Here is a 14461-nt window from a genome sequence, read left to right on the forward strand (position 1 = left end):
GCGAGCCCAGCGCCGCGGGCCAGGCTGGGGCTCCCCCGCGGGGCAGAGGGGCCGCCAGGGCGCTCGGCGCTCGCCGGTCCCTTCCCCGGCCCATTGCCCGCCCCTCTCAGCGAGCCGGCGCGGATGGTTGCGGCGGGGCGTCCGCGCGGTGTGGATGCTCCTCCCTCCCTTTTCCTGTTCCGGAGCCGGTGTCTGCCTGGCTGGTGCCCGGCCTGCGCCGCAGGTGTCCGGCTCCACGGGCTGCGAGGGGGGCTCGTGCAGGTAGGATGGATGCTCCCGCCCCCTTGCTAGGAGAGCGGGTCAGATTGAGGGAGGGAGAGCGATCCTCCCCCTCCCCCCTTACAGCTAGGTGGGGGCTCCCTCTTCCCCAAGTCAGTCCCCCTCCCGCTCCTTTCCCAGGAACCCAGTCCCCCCTCTGTTTCCTTTTCCTTCCCGGCTGGGTGCTTTGCTCAGGATTCTGGGTAGCGTTGGAGCTGGCTAGGCTCGATTCACGTGGTCCTTTCTCCTTTTCACTGGGCCTTTCAGGGTTGAATGGAGGGGGCCCAGAAACCCGGCCAGACCCGTGAGCTTCGCCTGGGCCTGGGATTTATGTCAGGATGCCCCCCCCCCTTTCCTCCTGTAGAGCTCTGGCTACAGACCTGTGTATTTTCCCCTGCCTTTTGTTTGGTGTGTGCAGCAGTTGAGTTGAGTTACAGGGTGGTGGCAGGTTTCAGAGTAGCAGCCGTGTTAGTCTGTATTCGCAAAAAGAAAAGGAGTACTTGTGGCACCTTAGAGACTAACAGATTTATTAGAGCGTAAGCTTTCATGAGCTACAGCTACTTGCATCCGATGAAGTGAGCTGTAGCTCACGAAAGCTTATGCTCTAATAAATTTGTTAGTCTCTAAGGTGCCACAAGTACTCCTTTTCTTTTTTGGTTGATGGCAAAATCCCAAGTCATCAGAGTTTTGCCTGGCTTCAAGGTTTTTCCCGTGCATCTGGTGCATGGCTAAGGGCTTGTCCGCACTAGAAAGTTGTGATGCTTTAACAGTACTGGTATAGTCAAAACTGTATAACTCTAGTGTGGATGCAGTTATATCAGTAAAAAGATACTTATGGTGGTACAGCTGTTGTTGTATGGGAAAGGAAATAACTATACTGGTAGACTTAAAGTGGTATAGCCCCATTACTCTGGATGCAGTTATATCAGTATAAAGGTGCTTTAGTTATTCCTGTAGAGGAAAAGGAATATCTGTAGTCACTTTTTATGCAATTAAAAATATCACCCCCCTAACTGAAATAGCCCCTACCTGGTAAAACAACTTTTAAGTCTAAACGTGATGCTCTGCTTATACAACCCTGTCATATCTCTCAGACTGACTGTCTGATAGCCTCTTGCCACTACCCTTTCTGGTTTCAAGGTCAGACATATGGCTCTGTAGGTAGGATGGAGCAAAAATAGAGCAATTACTTTCAGAGGACTTTGCTCAAACAACACACTTCTAGATTGCTAGTATGGGGAGTTTGGGTATATCTGTGTCTAGATAGTTAAATAGCTGTCATCACTGTAGTATCTGTGGGAAGAAAAGAGTTTATTAGAGCTTGTCCACACTACAAAATTAGGTTAACTTAATTTAGGAGTGTGGGGCACTGACAGCCGTGAGCCCTGGCTCTGAAGTGACAGCCTGAGCTGTGAGCCCACTGCCCCTAAGTTGTACAGCATGGAGCCTACCAGTGGTGAAATTGACATTCTTGTCAATTTTAGGGCTGCCTCAGGCTCAGAGTGGCAGTGCAGGGCTCAAAGCTGAAGTCATGAAACTGACAAGAATGTCAATTTCACTGGCAGTAGGTTCCCTGCACTGAAATTGAGCACCATGCTGGCTCACAGTTGGGTTGTCACCCCAGGGTGGGGGCTCCAGCTGTGAGAGTGAGAAGAATGACAGCCAACAGGCAATGTAAGTAACTACACTGACATAAGTGCTATGCCTTTTGTGGAGGGGGAGTTATTATGTTGATATAGGAGTCCACTTACTTCGATGGAAGCAGCATTCTAGTGTAGACACTGACATAATTAGGTTGACCTAAGCTGCCTTAAGTTGACCTAACTCTAAAGTGTAGACCAAGCTTGGAGTTTAAATGTGGACCCAAAATGAAGCTAAATGAAAACTGCAGCAGAGGGAACTTTGAAATGACTTGTGCATTCTATATTATTCCATAACTTTTCATTTTCAAATCCATGCTTTGTTATCTGCAAGGTGACTAAATTATGATCGTGAATCTGAGAACATTGTTTCCATGAGAGATGTGAGTAGATTGAGGATTGTAATCAGAGACAGTTGACAAATATAGTCCTTCCTTAGAATGTTTATTTCTTCTTATGTGATGGTCCCTCAGCAGAAATATATGCAGTGGACTGCTCTAAGGAACTGTTGTGCCCTAAGGAATTTGTCCTCTAAATTGTCTAAGGTAAAAGTCCAGCTAGTCCATTATATAAAATTGTTCATGAAAGTCAACAGAAAATTAAAGACAGGCTGGATTAGTCCAAACAGAAAGATCTATTGCAGAGGTCCCCAAACTGTGGGGTGTGCCCCCCAGGGGGGTGCAGAGGAACATTCAGGGATATATTGCAGGGCCCAAGCCAGCCTCCATTGGGGGTAGGGAGGGAGTGAGCGCCACCCAGCCCTGCTCTGCTCCCAGCTCTGTTCTGGCCCCGCCTTCAGACGCTGCTCCGCACCCAGCAATGGCCCCTGGCCGCGGCTCCATTCGCAGCCCCGGCCTCACTTTTGGCCCCAGAACTGCACCAGGGTGTGGCCCTGCACCAGGCCTCAGCTCGGGGGGCGGACAGTGGCAGACAGGGGTACGGGGGGATGCAATGCTGGAAAGTTTGGGGACCACTGGTTTATTGGTATCACCCAAGTATTGTGTTAAGATCATGATTGGTAAACAGGAAAAGTGTGAGACTGGAAAGTAGGCCTAACTGGTAAACAAAATAATGAGGGAATGAACTATTCTGCACATAACCCCTTTTGGGGTTCCTTTAAAAATGCGATTTTTGCTGGGGAGGTCATGACATGAGGTGGAAGCACATGGACTGGAAGGAATAAAAATACCATCCTGGCTACCAGGCTCACTGTCTCCAGAGACCCTGGGATCCACCACAACACCACAGGACCTTTGTTGTCCTGCTCCTGAAAGATGCTAGGATCAGATTGGGCCAGAGAGAGGGACCCAGTGACTTCATCACCTCTGCCATCTAAGTTCTGAACAGTACCTGGAATGTCAGACTTGGCTTCCTGCTGACATCATCTCCCTTGCGTCCTTTTCCTTCCCAACCTTCTTGTATTTCTCCTCTTTCCTATCTTTCTCCTTTTGCCGCTGCCTAATAATAATCCTACTTAACTGGCCAAGACTGCATCTTTTACAACGCTGCTGTGAGCCAGGACCAGAGAGGCAGCTAAAAACAGTATACTAAACAGCCCAACACTGGTACAAATTTGCCAGGTCTCAGAGTGGCAGCTAAGATCATGTGTTGTGCCTGTTTCACCAAGTAAGAGCCAGAAACAGAAGCTTCATTTTTAATCTTTGCTATTCTTGTGTGTGTGTTTTTAAAGAGAGCAGTGTCAGACTTTTAACAACAGCAGCTCCAGCTCATCTCAACTAACCTTTTCTCTTTTCCCCAAAAAGGACAGTTATTACCATCATTTATACAATCAGACAGTCTGTCAAACAGGGAGGGGGAAGGGAGGGAGGTTTCCTTATAAAAACTCCCTACCATTAAAGGGAATATAGAATACTGTTAAAATGAAAGCAGTACTTAATGTTTCATATGTCTCATGCTTTACATGTTTTTTCCTTCTTTTTCTGTATCTTTAGTAAAAACTGATAAAGTTCTTTTTGATGGTGGTTGTTGCCACAGAACTAGGCTTGCTGTGGGCTGTGTGCTCTAAACCCCAAACCATGTTTAATTGTTGTGCAGTGATAGGGTCTCATTAATACCATTGGCTCTCTGGGCCTATTTATTCCATTGAAATTAACAGGGAATGTGATTATGCCTTGGTTATCCCTGAATTTGGCTGCAAACATGCATCCAATTTGTAGAGCATCTGGCTAGGTAAATGACAAGTGGGGGAGTTAATGCTTACTTTTAAAATCATTGCATGTTTTATTTGTTTCTTCATCCTTCATGGGTTGCTTGTTTTCTTAGATTGTGAGTTCTTTGGATGAAAGGATTGTGTATGTTTGGAAATTGCCAGGTGTATTGTGGACACCGACATAGCCCCAATAATAATAATAATTAATAAATGAAGTATTGCATCTCAATCATGTTAAATAACAGGGCTGAAGCTCTGGACAAATCAAGGCTTCAGCCTGGTTTCTCAGTTAGGTCTGATCAAGCCTTCACCTGATTGTGAAATGTCGATACAGTCCAGAGTACCTTGCAGACTGGCACCACCAATTAGATTAGAAAACAAGAAGGTTGGAAGCAGGTTCCCAAATATGGTTATATTTGTAGGGTAGACAAAGCCTTTATGATTCAAGGAAGACTTTATATCTTTGACACAAGTTGTTTAGTTTTTATATGCTCCGTTATATGAAATTACCCCAATTATATTATAAGATGCCGGTGGGTGGTGCTCAATGTTTTGTCTGTGGTTTAGAGGAATACTGTCAAGTTGAACATCACGTTTAACCCCGCCCCCCATAAACCTCCTTATGTTACCCCTTAGAATATCAAGATTGAAATAATTTTAAATATTGAATTTATTTGTACGATTTATGTATTTCACTTTTTCCTTTTTTCTCACATTGAACAATGGTGTTTGACTAGTCACTTTCACTGTCTGGTTCTCATATATTAATACAATTCTGCAAATTTTGCTTGCAACCACCGCAAGGGGGAAAATCTTTATGATCTAAGGCACTCACTGATTCTGCAAAAGACTTATACACGTGCTTAACTTCATACACTGTGAGTAGTCCCATTGACTTGAATGGGATTGCCTACAGTGTATAAAGTTTAGTATATTACAGTATAAACCTTTTCAGGATTGGGGCCAAAATAGGGAGCATAAACTGCCATTGTCTCTGCGTTTGACTGATAATAGGGTAGGTAGGATTTGATGTAATAGGAAAAGTTGGTGAAACCCTTATGCTCAAGGTTTAAAATTGTATGAGAGGCCACCTCTTGTGCACCTTTATAGGATGGCTGTTGAAGAAGTCGAAATTCATGGATTCTGTGATTTTTTTTTGTTTTAATAACAGTTAATTAATTTTGGTGTTTGAAGGCTCTGCATCATAGTGGCTGGTAAACAGATATATGAACAGGTGTATGAATGATCTGGTAAACATTTGTCAAACTTTGGCCCTGCTCAGGCAGTGTACTAGCAGACCATATTACTGGATTAGGGATTTAGGAGCGTTTTTTATGGAAATAATAACCAATATGCAGCTATTGGAATGCAGAGGATCAGTGAGAGCCAGCGACAGATTGCTCCTGTCTCCATTGAGAGGAATGACAAAACTGTTGATTTCAGTGGTTCAGGATTGGGCCCATACCACCTGATACAAATTTGTTCTTAGATCCACCATTGGGTATTGTTTGATTTACTGATGTACAGTTTTCTGATTGATACCCGAGGGCGCCAGGCTGGATATAAGGAGAGCAGACTCTTGTAGACAATATCTGCTGTCCAGCTCTTGGAAGAGATTGTTTTGCCCTTGAGTTGAACAGAACTGGATACAAGCAGCAAGGGGTGCCTTGACATTTCAGTTGGGGCTGGAACTTGATATTCAAGAAGTTATCTTTGTTACAGAATGAGACTTAAAAAGGGTGGCAAACAATTAGCTTTCAACCACCCCCCACCACCCCCAAGACTCATGTGGCATTATATATTTTATCTCTTCTTTTCCTTAGAAAGGTGAAAGATGTCTTTCCATTCTGGACGAGGATGCCCACGGGGTCGAGGAGGACCTGGAGTAAGAACGTCAACACAAACCTTCAGACCTCAGAACCTGAGACAGCTTCACCCTCAGCAGCCTTCAGTGCAGTACCAATATGACCAACAAGTAGCTCCTCCGACTACCTACTCAAGCCCTCCAGCCACAGGCTATGTGCCTCCTAGACCAGATTTTATACCGTATCCGTCCCTGGTACCTCCTTCAACTCAGAGTCCAATCAGCCAGTGTCCCATGAGGCCACCTTTTTCAAACCATCAAGTAAGGCAGAGTTTTCCAGTCCCTCCTTGTTTCCCTCCTGCTCCTCCACCAGTCCCAAATCCCAGTAGTTCCCCAGTACCAGGGGCCCCTACTGGACAAAACACTTTTCCCTATATGATGCCACCTCCTGCAATGCCTCATCCTCCACCACCACCGGTGATGCCGCAGCAAGTTAATTATCAACCTGTCTACTCTACGGGCTATTCTCAGCAGTCTTTCCCACCTCCTAATTTTAATAGTTATCAACAGAACTCAAACTCCTTTCAGAGCAGCAGCAGCAGCAGGAGCAGTCATTTCCGGCACGCAAGCCAATATCAGGTAGAAAAGGCCCAAAGTGAACGAAGGTCTCCAGAGAGGAGTAAGCACTATGATGAGCACCGGCACCGCGAACATAGTCACGTGCCCGGGGACAGACACCGGCCCAGTAACCATGGGGATCGGCGGGGGGATCGAGGCAGGAGTCCTGACAGGAGAAGGCAAGAAAGCAGTCGGCACAGGTCAGATTATGACAGAGGAAGGACTCCACCTCGCCACAGAAGTTATGAACGAAGCAGGTAAATCAATGATCTGTGAATTTAAGGGGGGCCCAAACTGTTGCCTGGAGTGGGAGAATGTTTTGGTTTGGGAATAGCACTTTATTGCCGACGCAGGCAGAGACTACTTCTTCGAGTCACCAACAGCTCTGCTCCAGCACCCGGCTGTTGTGGTGTGCTGGGCTCGCGCACACAAGCTCTGATCCACTTGGATTTTCTTTAGCTGCTCCAGGTCCTCGTGCAGTTTGTTGTCCTGCCCGTTGACCAGCACCTGGCTATATTTGCTGTCCTTAATGTCCTTCTGCCTGTGGAAGAATCGTTCAGGGCTCTTGAACTGTTGAGGTTCTGCATGATGGTGATGACGTGCACTTCATCCTCCGTCAGTTCTCCAGATCTCTTGGTCAGGTCAATATCTGCTTTTCTCTGCACCATGTGAGCACAGCACTGGCCCACACCCTTGGTGGTGGTGATGGTGGTTTTCTACTCCCCATTGTTGGTGTTGGGCACTCAGTGGATGTGATGGAATTTCTTGGTGATCACGAGAGACATGGTGGCTGGCTACTTCACACTCAGGGAGAGTTTTTGCCTGGAGTAAGGGGTACTCTGTGTTGATTATTACAAACTTGTGTATAGAGCCAGCATAGGGCTACGTGCTTTACAGGCTCTTAGGAAGGCAAGGTCCATGCCCCAAGAACTTGGAATCTAAGGCTGTGATCCTGCAAAGAGAACTGTGTATGCCAATCCTTGCTCTCACTTAGAACCTCACTAATATCAATGGGGACAGAATCATTGACTTCATTGGGACTCCTGATGGGCCTAAAGATCTGCCTGTGTGGTTCTGTGCAGGTTCAAGACCCAATTATCCAATATGTAAACTCAGGAAGGGGTGGGGCAGGACTTAACTTAAGGAGTGTGAATGAACAGAGGAGTTACAACTTGTGTTGTCATTTTAGTTCGACTTTCACTGAGTGTCTTTGTGTCTGAAGTATGGATTAGATGTCTAACTTCAGGCATTTATTTTTAAAAATTTGAGATTTTATCTTAAGTTTAACCCTTCTCTGCAATAGCATAGGCTTTTTGAGAGAAGTGTGTTTTATTGAGGAACTTGGCGAAGGAAAGGAGTTTTAAAAAATGGAACAATCATTTAAAAATCTCATGTATCGGTCAAAGAGAACAAAATGTGATCAACATTCAAGCATCGTGAAAAGAAAGGGTTATGGAATATTGTGCATGTTGTAGGTGACTTAAGTATTCACTACATAATTCCACAAACTAGATTTCTAATTTAAAAGTTCAGTGTTACTCAAAAAGGAGCTATGTTAAAATGGCAGGTTTTTGCCCAGATTTTTGCACAGATTTTTAAGGCCACTAAAATCTGGTTTCCCTGTATTTTTGGTGTCGTATTTGTTCACTTTTTAATGATAAAAAAGATTTTTCTGCTTTGATTTGTTTTGATCCACTGCTCACCAACAAATCAGGTGGCATTGGCTTTGCTCTGGAGACCATACACTCTAAATTTAGACAAAACACAACAAGGAAAGATGAAGAAAGGGGGTCAGTGTGCAAAAGGGGTAGATAGTATGTGTTAAATTTCTTTGGCTATGCGTACTTCATAAGGTTACAAGACTTTTTTGTGTGCATGTGTATAAAAATATATATGTGTGTGTGTGTGTATGTTAATAACTTTGATTCAAATTCCTATTATCCCTGCAGAGCCAACCCAGCTATGATAGCAGACATCTATCTATTCCTTCTTGTGCATCAACATGATTATTTACTAACTTTCAGTCGGTTACGTCTGTACAATCTGACTGACAGCAGTGAGTTAACATCTGTGTCACTGATGGCCAAATTGGGCCTGCAAGAACTTTTTTCCTGATGGTGATGTATGAGGAGGAAGGAGCCCAGGCTGAGCTTACAGGAGTAGCATTTGAGGGGAAATATATTTTTATTCATAAATGGAGTACATTTGATGTGTGGAAATCATTGAGAAACAATAACCATGGAATCCCATGATTTAAATTTTACAGCTATTTAGCTAAACTTCAGCCTTTTGACGCCCTGAACCTTGAAATACAATCTCCAAACTTGCCCTGGGAAGCCTTAAGATCTCTGGTTTCTTCTAAGAATTGCCCCCAAGAAATTGTTTTTAAATGTTGTAACAACTGTGGCTTAGATATAGGTTGTATAATGGCAACCACAATGTTGGAATTGTGACAATAACTGGTTCATGGTTGGGGATGGTCTGAGAAGTATCCATGTAAACCGCATTGCTCAGTACAACAGAAAACAACTGCAGGAGCTTTCTTCTGGATCTGATTTTTTTTTTTACTTCAACTGAACATTTCTTTAAAAAAACATCTTGGAGAAACAAAATAATATTTTAGAATTCTAAGCTGTCATGCAGATACAGTGCTTGTAAAAAGTGCCAGTTTATGCTAGTGAGTGAAGGCCACTTGCTACAGAACATCAGGAGTGGTGGTGTTTAGGACTGCTTGTGCCTGTAGATTTACTCATGTATAAGTGTTCACAGGATGGGGGTCATCGTCATTAGGCTGTGGAGACATCTCTTTTTTTTTTTGGTTGGCTATCTTAGTTTATTTTTATGCACTTCTGAGGTGGCTATGAAGGTCAGAGGGCTTGTATGTGAAATGTATTTGAATTATTGCTGTGATTCTGAAGTTATTGTGTGTTGAATAGTTTCTTGCTCAGTCTCTAAATGAAAGAGAATGGTAGCAGATGGAGTAAGCAAGCCTTCCATTTATAACAGAAGAATGACAGGCAGAATGGGAGTGGCTCTGATGGTATACTATATCGGCTGTCTATACTGAGTATAAATTAATAGGATATTAAGATAGTTGTCCTTATGATGAAAGCAGGGAAGGTGGAGGGGACTGTCTGTCATAAATTTCTTGAGGAATAGATTGTCACCACAAAGCTTCCAGGTTTTGTGGAATCTAACCGTTGGAACCCACAACTTGCAACAGTGCTGACAATTGACTTAAAACTGGTTCCATGCTGTTTCAGGAACAGTGTTTACAAAATTCAGGATTTCCTGTTTAACCTGTTTGTTTTAAATTCTTAAAGGGAACGGGAGAGGGAAAGACATAGGCATCGTGATAGCCGACGATCGCCATCTTCGGAGAGGTCCTACAGAAAAGATTACAAAAGAACAGGGAGGTAAGATGGGATATTTGATCTTGAAACTCTTATCAGGCTGTGCATGTGTACGTGTACATATATCTGCCTCAGGACGGGCAAGATTAAGTCCTGGCCTGGTAACAGCTTTTCTTTATATGAAAATGTCATGACTTTAAAGTTTGATATCTTGAGGCCCTACAAAGCTAGAAACAGGAAAATTATACCAATGAACTGTGGACTTCCCTGCTGCACAGTGGAAGCTCCTTAGCACCAAGTGCTAGCCTATCAGGTACCCAGATCACCGAATTTAAAATCATGACATCGTTCTGTGTAGGATAACTGTTTTAGGTCATTTTAGAGGTCTTTATGGCTTTGTCTGAGCTCTATATCGCTGGCCTCATGATAGCTTTATTGGTTTTATGGGTGGAGGGATACGAAAAATAGTCCCAGTAATTTTTTGAAAACTTCCTAAAACACTACCAATAAAGTTTTCACGTATTACACAGAGTGAATAGCGAATATATGATAATCTGATGTGGTGGAAAAGGGTTCTGTCTATGTGAATAATATGACCATTCCATACTCATGCTGATAAATTTTAATGCCAGTCTTCCCTTCTTTTAAAAAAACAAAAATGTTTACTTTTTCAGAGTATGGCTGATTTGCTTCAAACCTTTAAAACAAAACTAAAACAAAAAAACCCCCTCCAAATCTCATTCAGTGTGAAAATAAACATTTTAGGCTAAAATGAGGTTTTTTTGAGAGTTACAATGTGGTCAAAAATAGGCCTTAAAATTTTAAAGGGCTTTCAGTCTTAATTCCAGAGTTGCTGCTAAGTGACTCCATATATTAGATTTGTACCAAAAACTAATATTTACTGTTGAAAGTTAATCCCTTAAAATAAGGAAATACCAACTGAACTCTGCTGCAAGTCATATGGCAAAATGATCTATTGATTTGAAGTAAAGTATTCATTTTGTATTATAACTATATCAATATTAAAAAAAACCAACAACTTGTGATTGCTTTTCTTTCTTTGCTCCCCTTGAAGCCGATCCCCCAGCCGGGAGAGAAAGAGACCTCGATGGGAGGAGGAGAGAGAGAGGTGGTCAGAGAATCAAAGTGCCAGTAAAGAGAAGAATTACACTGCTATTAAAGACAAAGAGCCAGAGGAGATCATTTCTGAAAAAAATGAAGAGGAAGAGGAAGAATTGCTCAAGCCTGTATGGGTTCGTTGTACCCATTCAGAAAGTTACTATTCAAATGACCCTATGGATCAAGTGGTACGTCTATGAAGATCCCTCAGTTACTATGTACTGTCCTTCTATACAATGATTACTACAAGCATTTTAACAGCTTTACATTTTTGTTTTATCCAGTGCTTAATGCTCCCCAGTTTTCTTTTCCCTCCAGTTTTCTTTTCATCACCCGTCCGATATTTGTATTTCGGTAATGTAGTCCGCAGATGCAGATATCCGCATACCATGTTTGCGGATAGCGGATGGATGCAGATCCAGATTTTATATCGAGAGGCCTGCAAATCTGCGGATATCTGTGGACCATGTTTGCAGATCACGGATCAGATGCAGATTTTGTATCTGCACAGGGCTCTACCAATAACGACAGTGTACAATTGAATGCAGTTCTCTATCATCAGGGTCAGCTGGTGAAAGGATGCCTTTACATATGTCCTAGTGATTTTATACAAAGTTCCCATGCTACACTGGACCATTTCTAGGAAATGTTTTTTGTCTTGTTGATTTTGTCATTTGTTCATTCTGGAATGATGAAACCACACCATATTTTAAGATATTAATATTGCAAAGCCTCTGTTGCAGGGCAAGTGTACCCTGTCAGGTGAACTGTTCTGGATGCAGGGCAGGATGGCCTAATAGTCAAAGTCGATGGGGCTGCCCTTTCGTGCAGGCCAGGGCGGTATGTCCTCGGAGCTGAAGTCAATAGGACTGGTTATCTAAGTGGGGCAGTATGGCGTGGTGGCCAGGCAGGGGGTGGCTTACCACCCGGGGTGGGTTGGTGCTGGGTTAGGGAGACCCAGGCCCTCCCTATTCCACCAGCCTAGGGCCCTATCAGCAGTGAGTGTATTCACCACTGAGTCAGTGGGGATCCGTTCAAAGCACACTGGCTCTGTTCCCGGTTCCACAACCGGATCAATGTCTAGTTCCCCTGGGCTACTTCCTACCCTGTCTTCCTATGCTGTAGTCCACAGGTCCTCTGGATCTCTAGGGTCATTGGCTGGCAAAATTCCTGCGACTCCTTTCCCTAGTGGGCTTCTGTGGATAGCCAGGTCTTTGCCTGAGTCTCAGCGCGTCTGGCCCTTGTGGTCTGGGCTCTGGTAGATCATGAGCAGGAGCCTGCAACACACATTCTTTACTCCTGGGGGAATTCTGCACCACTGTGCATACACAGAATTTATGTCCCCTGCAGATTTCTTTGCTTCCTCACAGAAAAATGACGTTCTGATGGGGAAGCAAAGGGAAGCCACAACAGTGGTCATGCGACTCTCCCCAGCAGTATGCTTTGGGGGCCCAGGGCAGCTGGCAAAGAGGTAAATCACTGTGGGGCAGGAGGTGGGACTGGGGAAGACCCAGGTGGTGGCTCCTACCCTTCACCAGGCTCAGCTGCTAGTCCTGGCTGCAGGAAGCTCTGCAAACTCCTACCTCTGTGCAGCCAGTGGCCTGTGCCACCCAGTGCTATGCTGGAGCCTCCACATTTATTTGACAAATACAATTTTCAGAATTTTGTAGAATTTTAAAATATTGTATGCAGAATTTTTATTTTTTTGGCGCATAATTTTTAATTTTTTTGGTGCAGAATGCCCTCAGGAGTAGTCCTCAGTGGTCAGCCCAGACTGAGCTGGGCTGCTTCCTATTATACTGTGGTCCCAGTTGGGGCATGCCCAGCAGGGGCGAGGGGGCATGGCTTCCACAGCATGGGGTTAACCCCTTCCTGTTCAGTGCGGGGCAGGTACACCCCACTCACAGCCTCCTTTAATTTTCTGTTTGTTTTGTTTTTGGTTTGTTGTCATTATCAGGGGGACTCCACGGTGGTTGGAACAAGTCGGCTCCGAGATTTGTATGAAAGGTTCGAGGAGGAGTTAGGAAAGCGACAAGCAAAAGCCAAAGCAGCCCGGCCACCATGGGAGCCACCAAAGACCAAACTCGATGAGGATTTAGGTAAATGCCACATTGGCGAAGACCTGAAACCGAGTAATGAACAGTGACTACATTCTTTATATCAGTTTGTGTGGTCTTTTGTATGAATATATGCTGGGTGGTGTTTTCAAAAGCACTTAGCATCAGCCTAACTGTCCTCCCATTGAAATCAGTGCGAGTCTTACCATTGCCTTCGGTGGGAGTGGAATTAGGTCAACACTGAGTGCTTTTGAAAATCTCACCCTTTGTGTATTAGGCATTATCTTTAAAGTGTCAAAATGCAGGCTGTTGTGGCAGCTGAAAATAAGATTATTGCTGAAGTACAATTGAAAGATGATTGAAGAAGTGGCCATATGCATTTTAAACATATACTGTTTTACTGTAAAAAGAGGAGTACTTGTGGCACCTTAGAGACTAACCAATTTATTTGAGCATGAGCTTTCGTGAGCTACAGCTCACTTCATCGGATGCATATGTAGCTCACGAAAGCTCATGCTCAAATAAATTGGTTAGTCTCTAAGGTGCCACAAGTACTCCTTCTCTTTTTGCAAAGACAGACTAACACAGCTGTTACTCTGAAAACTGTTTTACTGTGGCTCTCTATTGAACATGAAGTAAAAAACTTGCTAATTAGCACGTCGTTAATCTGCATTAAATATTGTTGGTCACTCCCCAGCTCCGGGCAAAGATTTAGTGGCAGAATACTATAATTAGTCTCCTAATGCTCAGAAGTCAATTCTTTCTGTAAAAAAATATATTTGTTCTTTGTCTTTCTCGCACCCAATAACATGTTAGGCAAATCACAAATCAAATGCGACCTGGTCTCTGCTCTGAAGAGCTCACAGTCTATTTTAAGAACGATACAATGTGATGCTCTCTCAAACCGGTAGAAAGGGAAGACAAGGGGAACAATCATAAATTCGCAAGGTGGCTAAGGCTGGTTATGGTCGTGATCCTATGTGATGGTGAGAGTTGCTGCACTCCCATTGTGGATCAGGGTCTCGCTGCACATCTTGATGGTTTCATTATGTTCAGAAGTACTGGGTTTCGAAATACATTTTTACTTGCATAGTGATGGTTTATAGGCTGAGAATTTTGTTTATTTGCTAAAATATTAAATGTCATAACTAGAACTTAAATGATAAAGGTAAAGATAAATGAGCCCAAGTACATACTTGTGGTGTTATCATTTTTGCATTTATTTACTTGGGACCCTGTCCTCCTGCCCTTGCAGTTTTTGCATTTACTTCAGTGGGAGCACTGTTGGGCCCTTGCTTATTATTTATCAAACTTCGGTGAGTCACATGTCTCTCAGTTCTTGGTGTTAATTTGTGACATTCACTAATATCAAGGTAATTTGAGGTTAAGTTTTTTATTCAAGTTTTACATCTATGATCTAACACCTGAGATGCTCAAAACTA

At 43.7% G+C, this 14461-nt stretch overlaps 1 protein-coding gene across 1 annotated transcript in view; it reads left to right on the top strand.

Moving 5' to 3' along the window:
• The first annotated feature begins 111 nt into the window (after positions 1-111).
• Positions 112-14461, top strand: part of DROSHA (drosha ribonuclease III) — a 102501-nt gene continuing 88151 nt past the window's right edge. The window contains exons 1-5 of the mRNA XM_048839670.2: positions 112-261; positions 5896-6747; positions 9814-9906; positions 10919-11150; positions 12920-13061. Of these exons, the coding sequence (XP_048695627.2) occupies positions 5903-6747; positions 9814-9906; positions 10919-11150; positions 12920-13061 (1312 nt within the window). The 5' untranslated portion in view covers positions 112-261; positions 5896-5902. The remainder of the gene's footprint in view (positions 262-5895; positions 6748-9813; positions 9907-10918; positions 11151-12919; positions 13062-14461) is intronic.

The sequence above is a fragment of the Caretta caretta genome, chromosome 2 (genome assembly GCF_965140235.1).
Source record: "Caretta caretta isolate rCarCar2 chromosome 2, rCarCar1.hap1, whole genome shotgun sequence".
Lineage (NCBI taxonomy): Eukaryota > Metazoa > Chordata > Testudines > Cheloniidae > Caretta > Caretta caretta.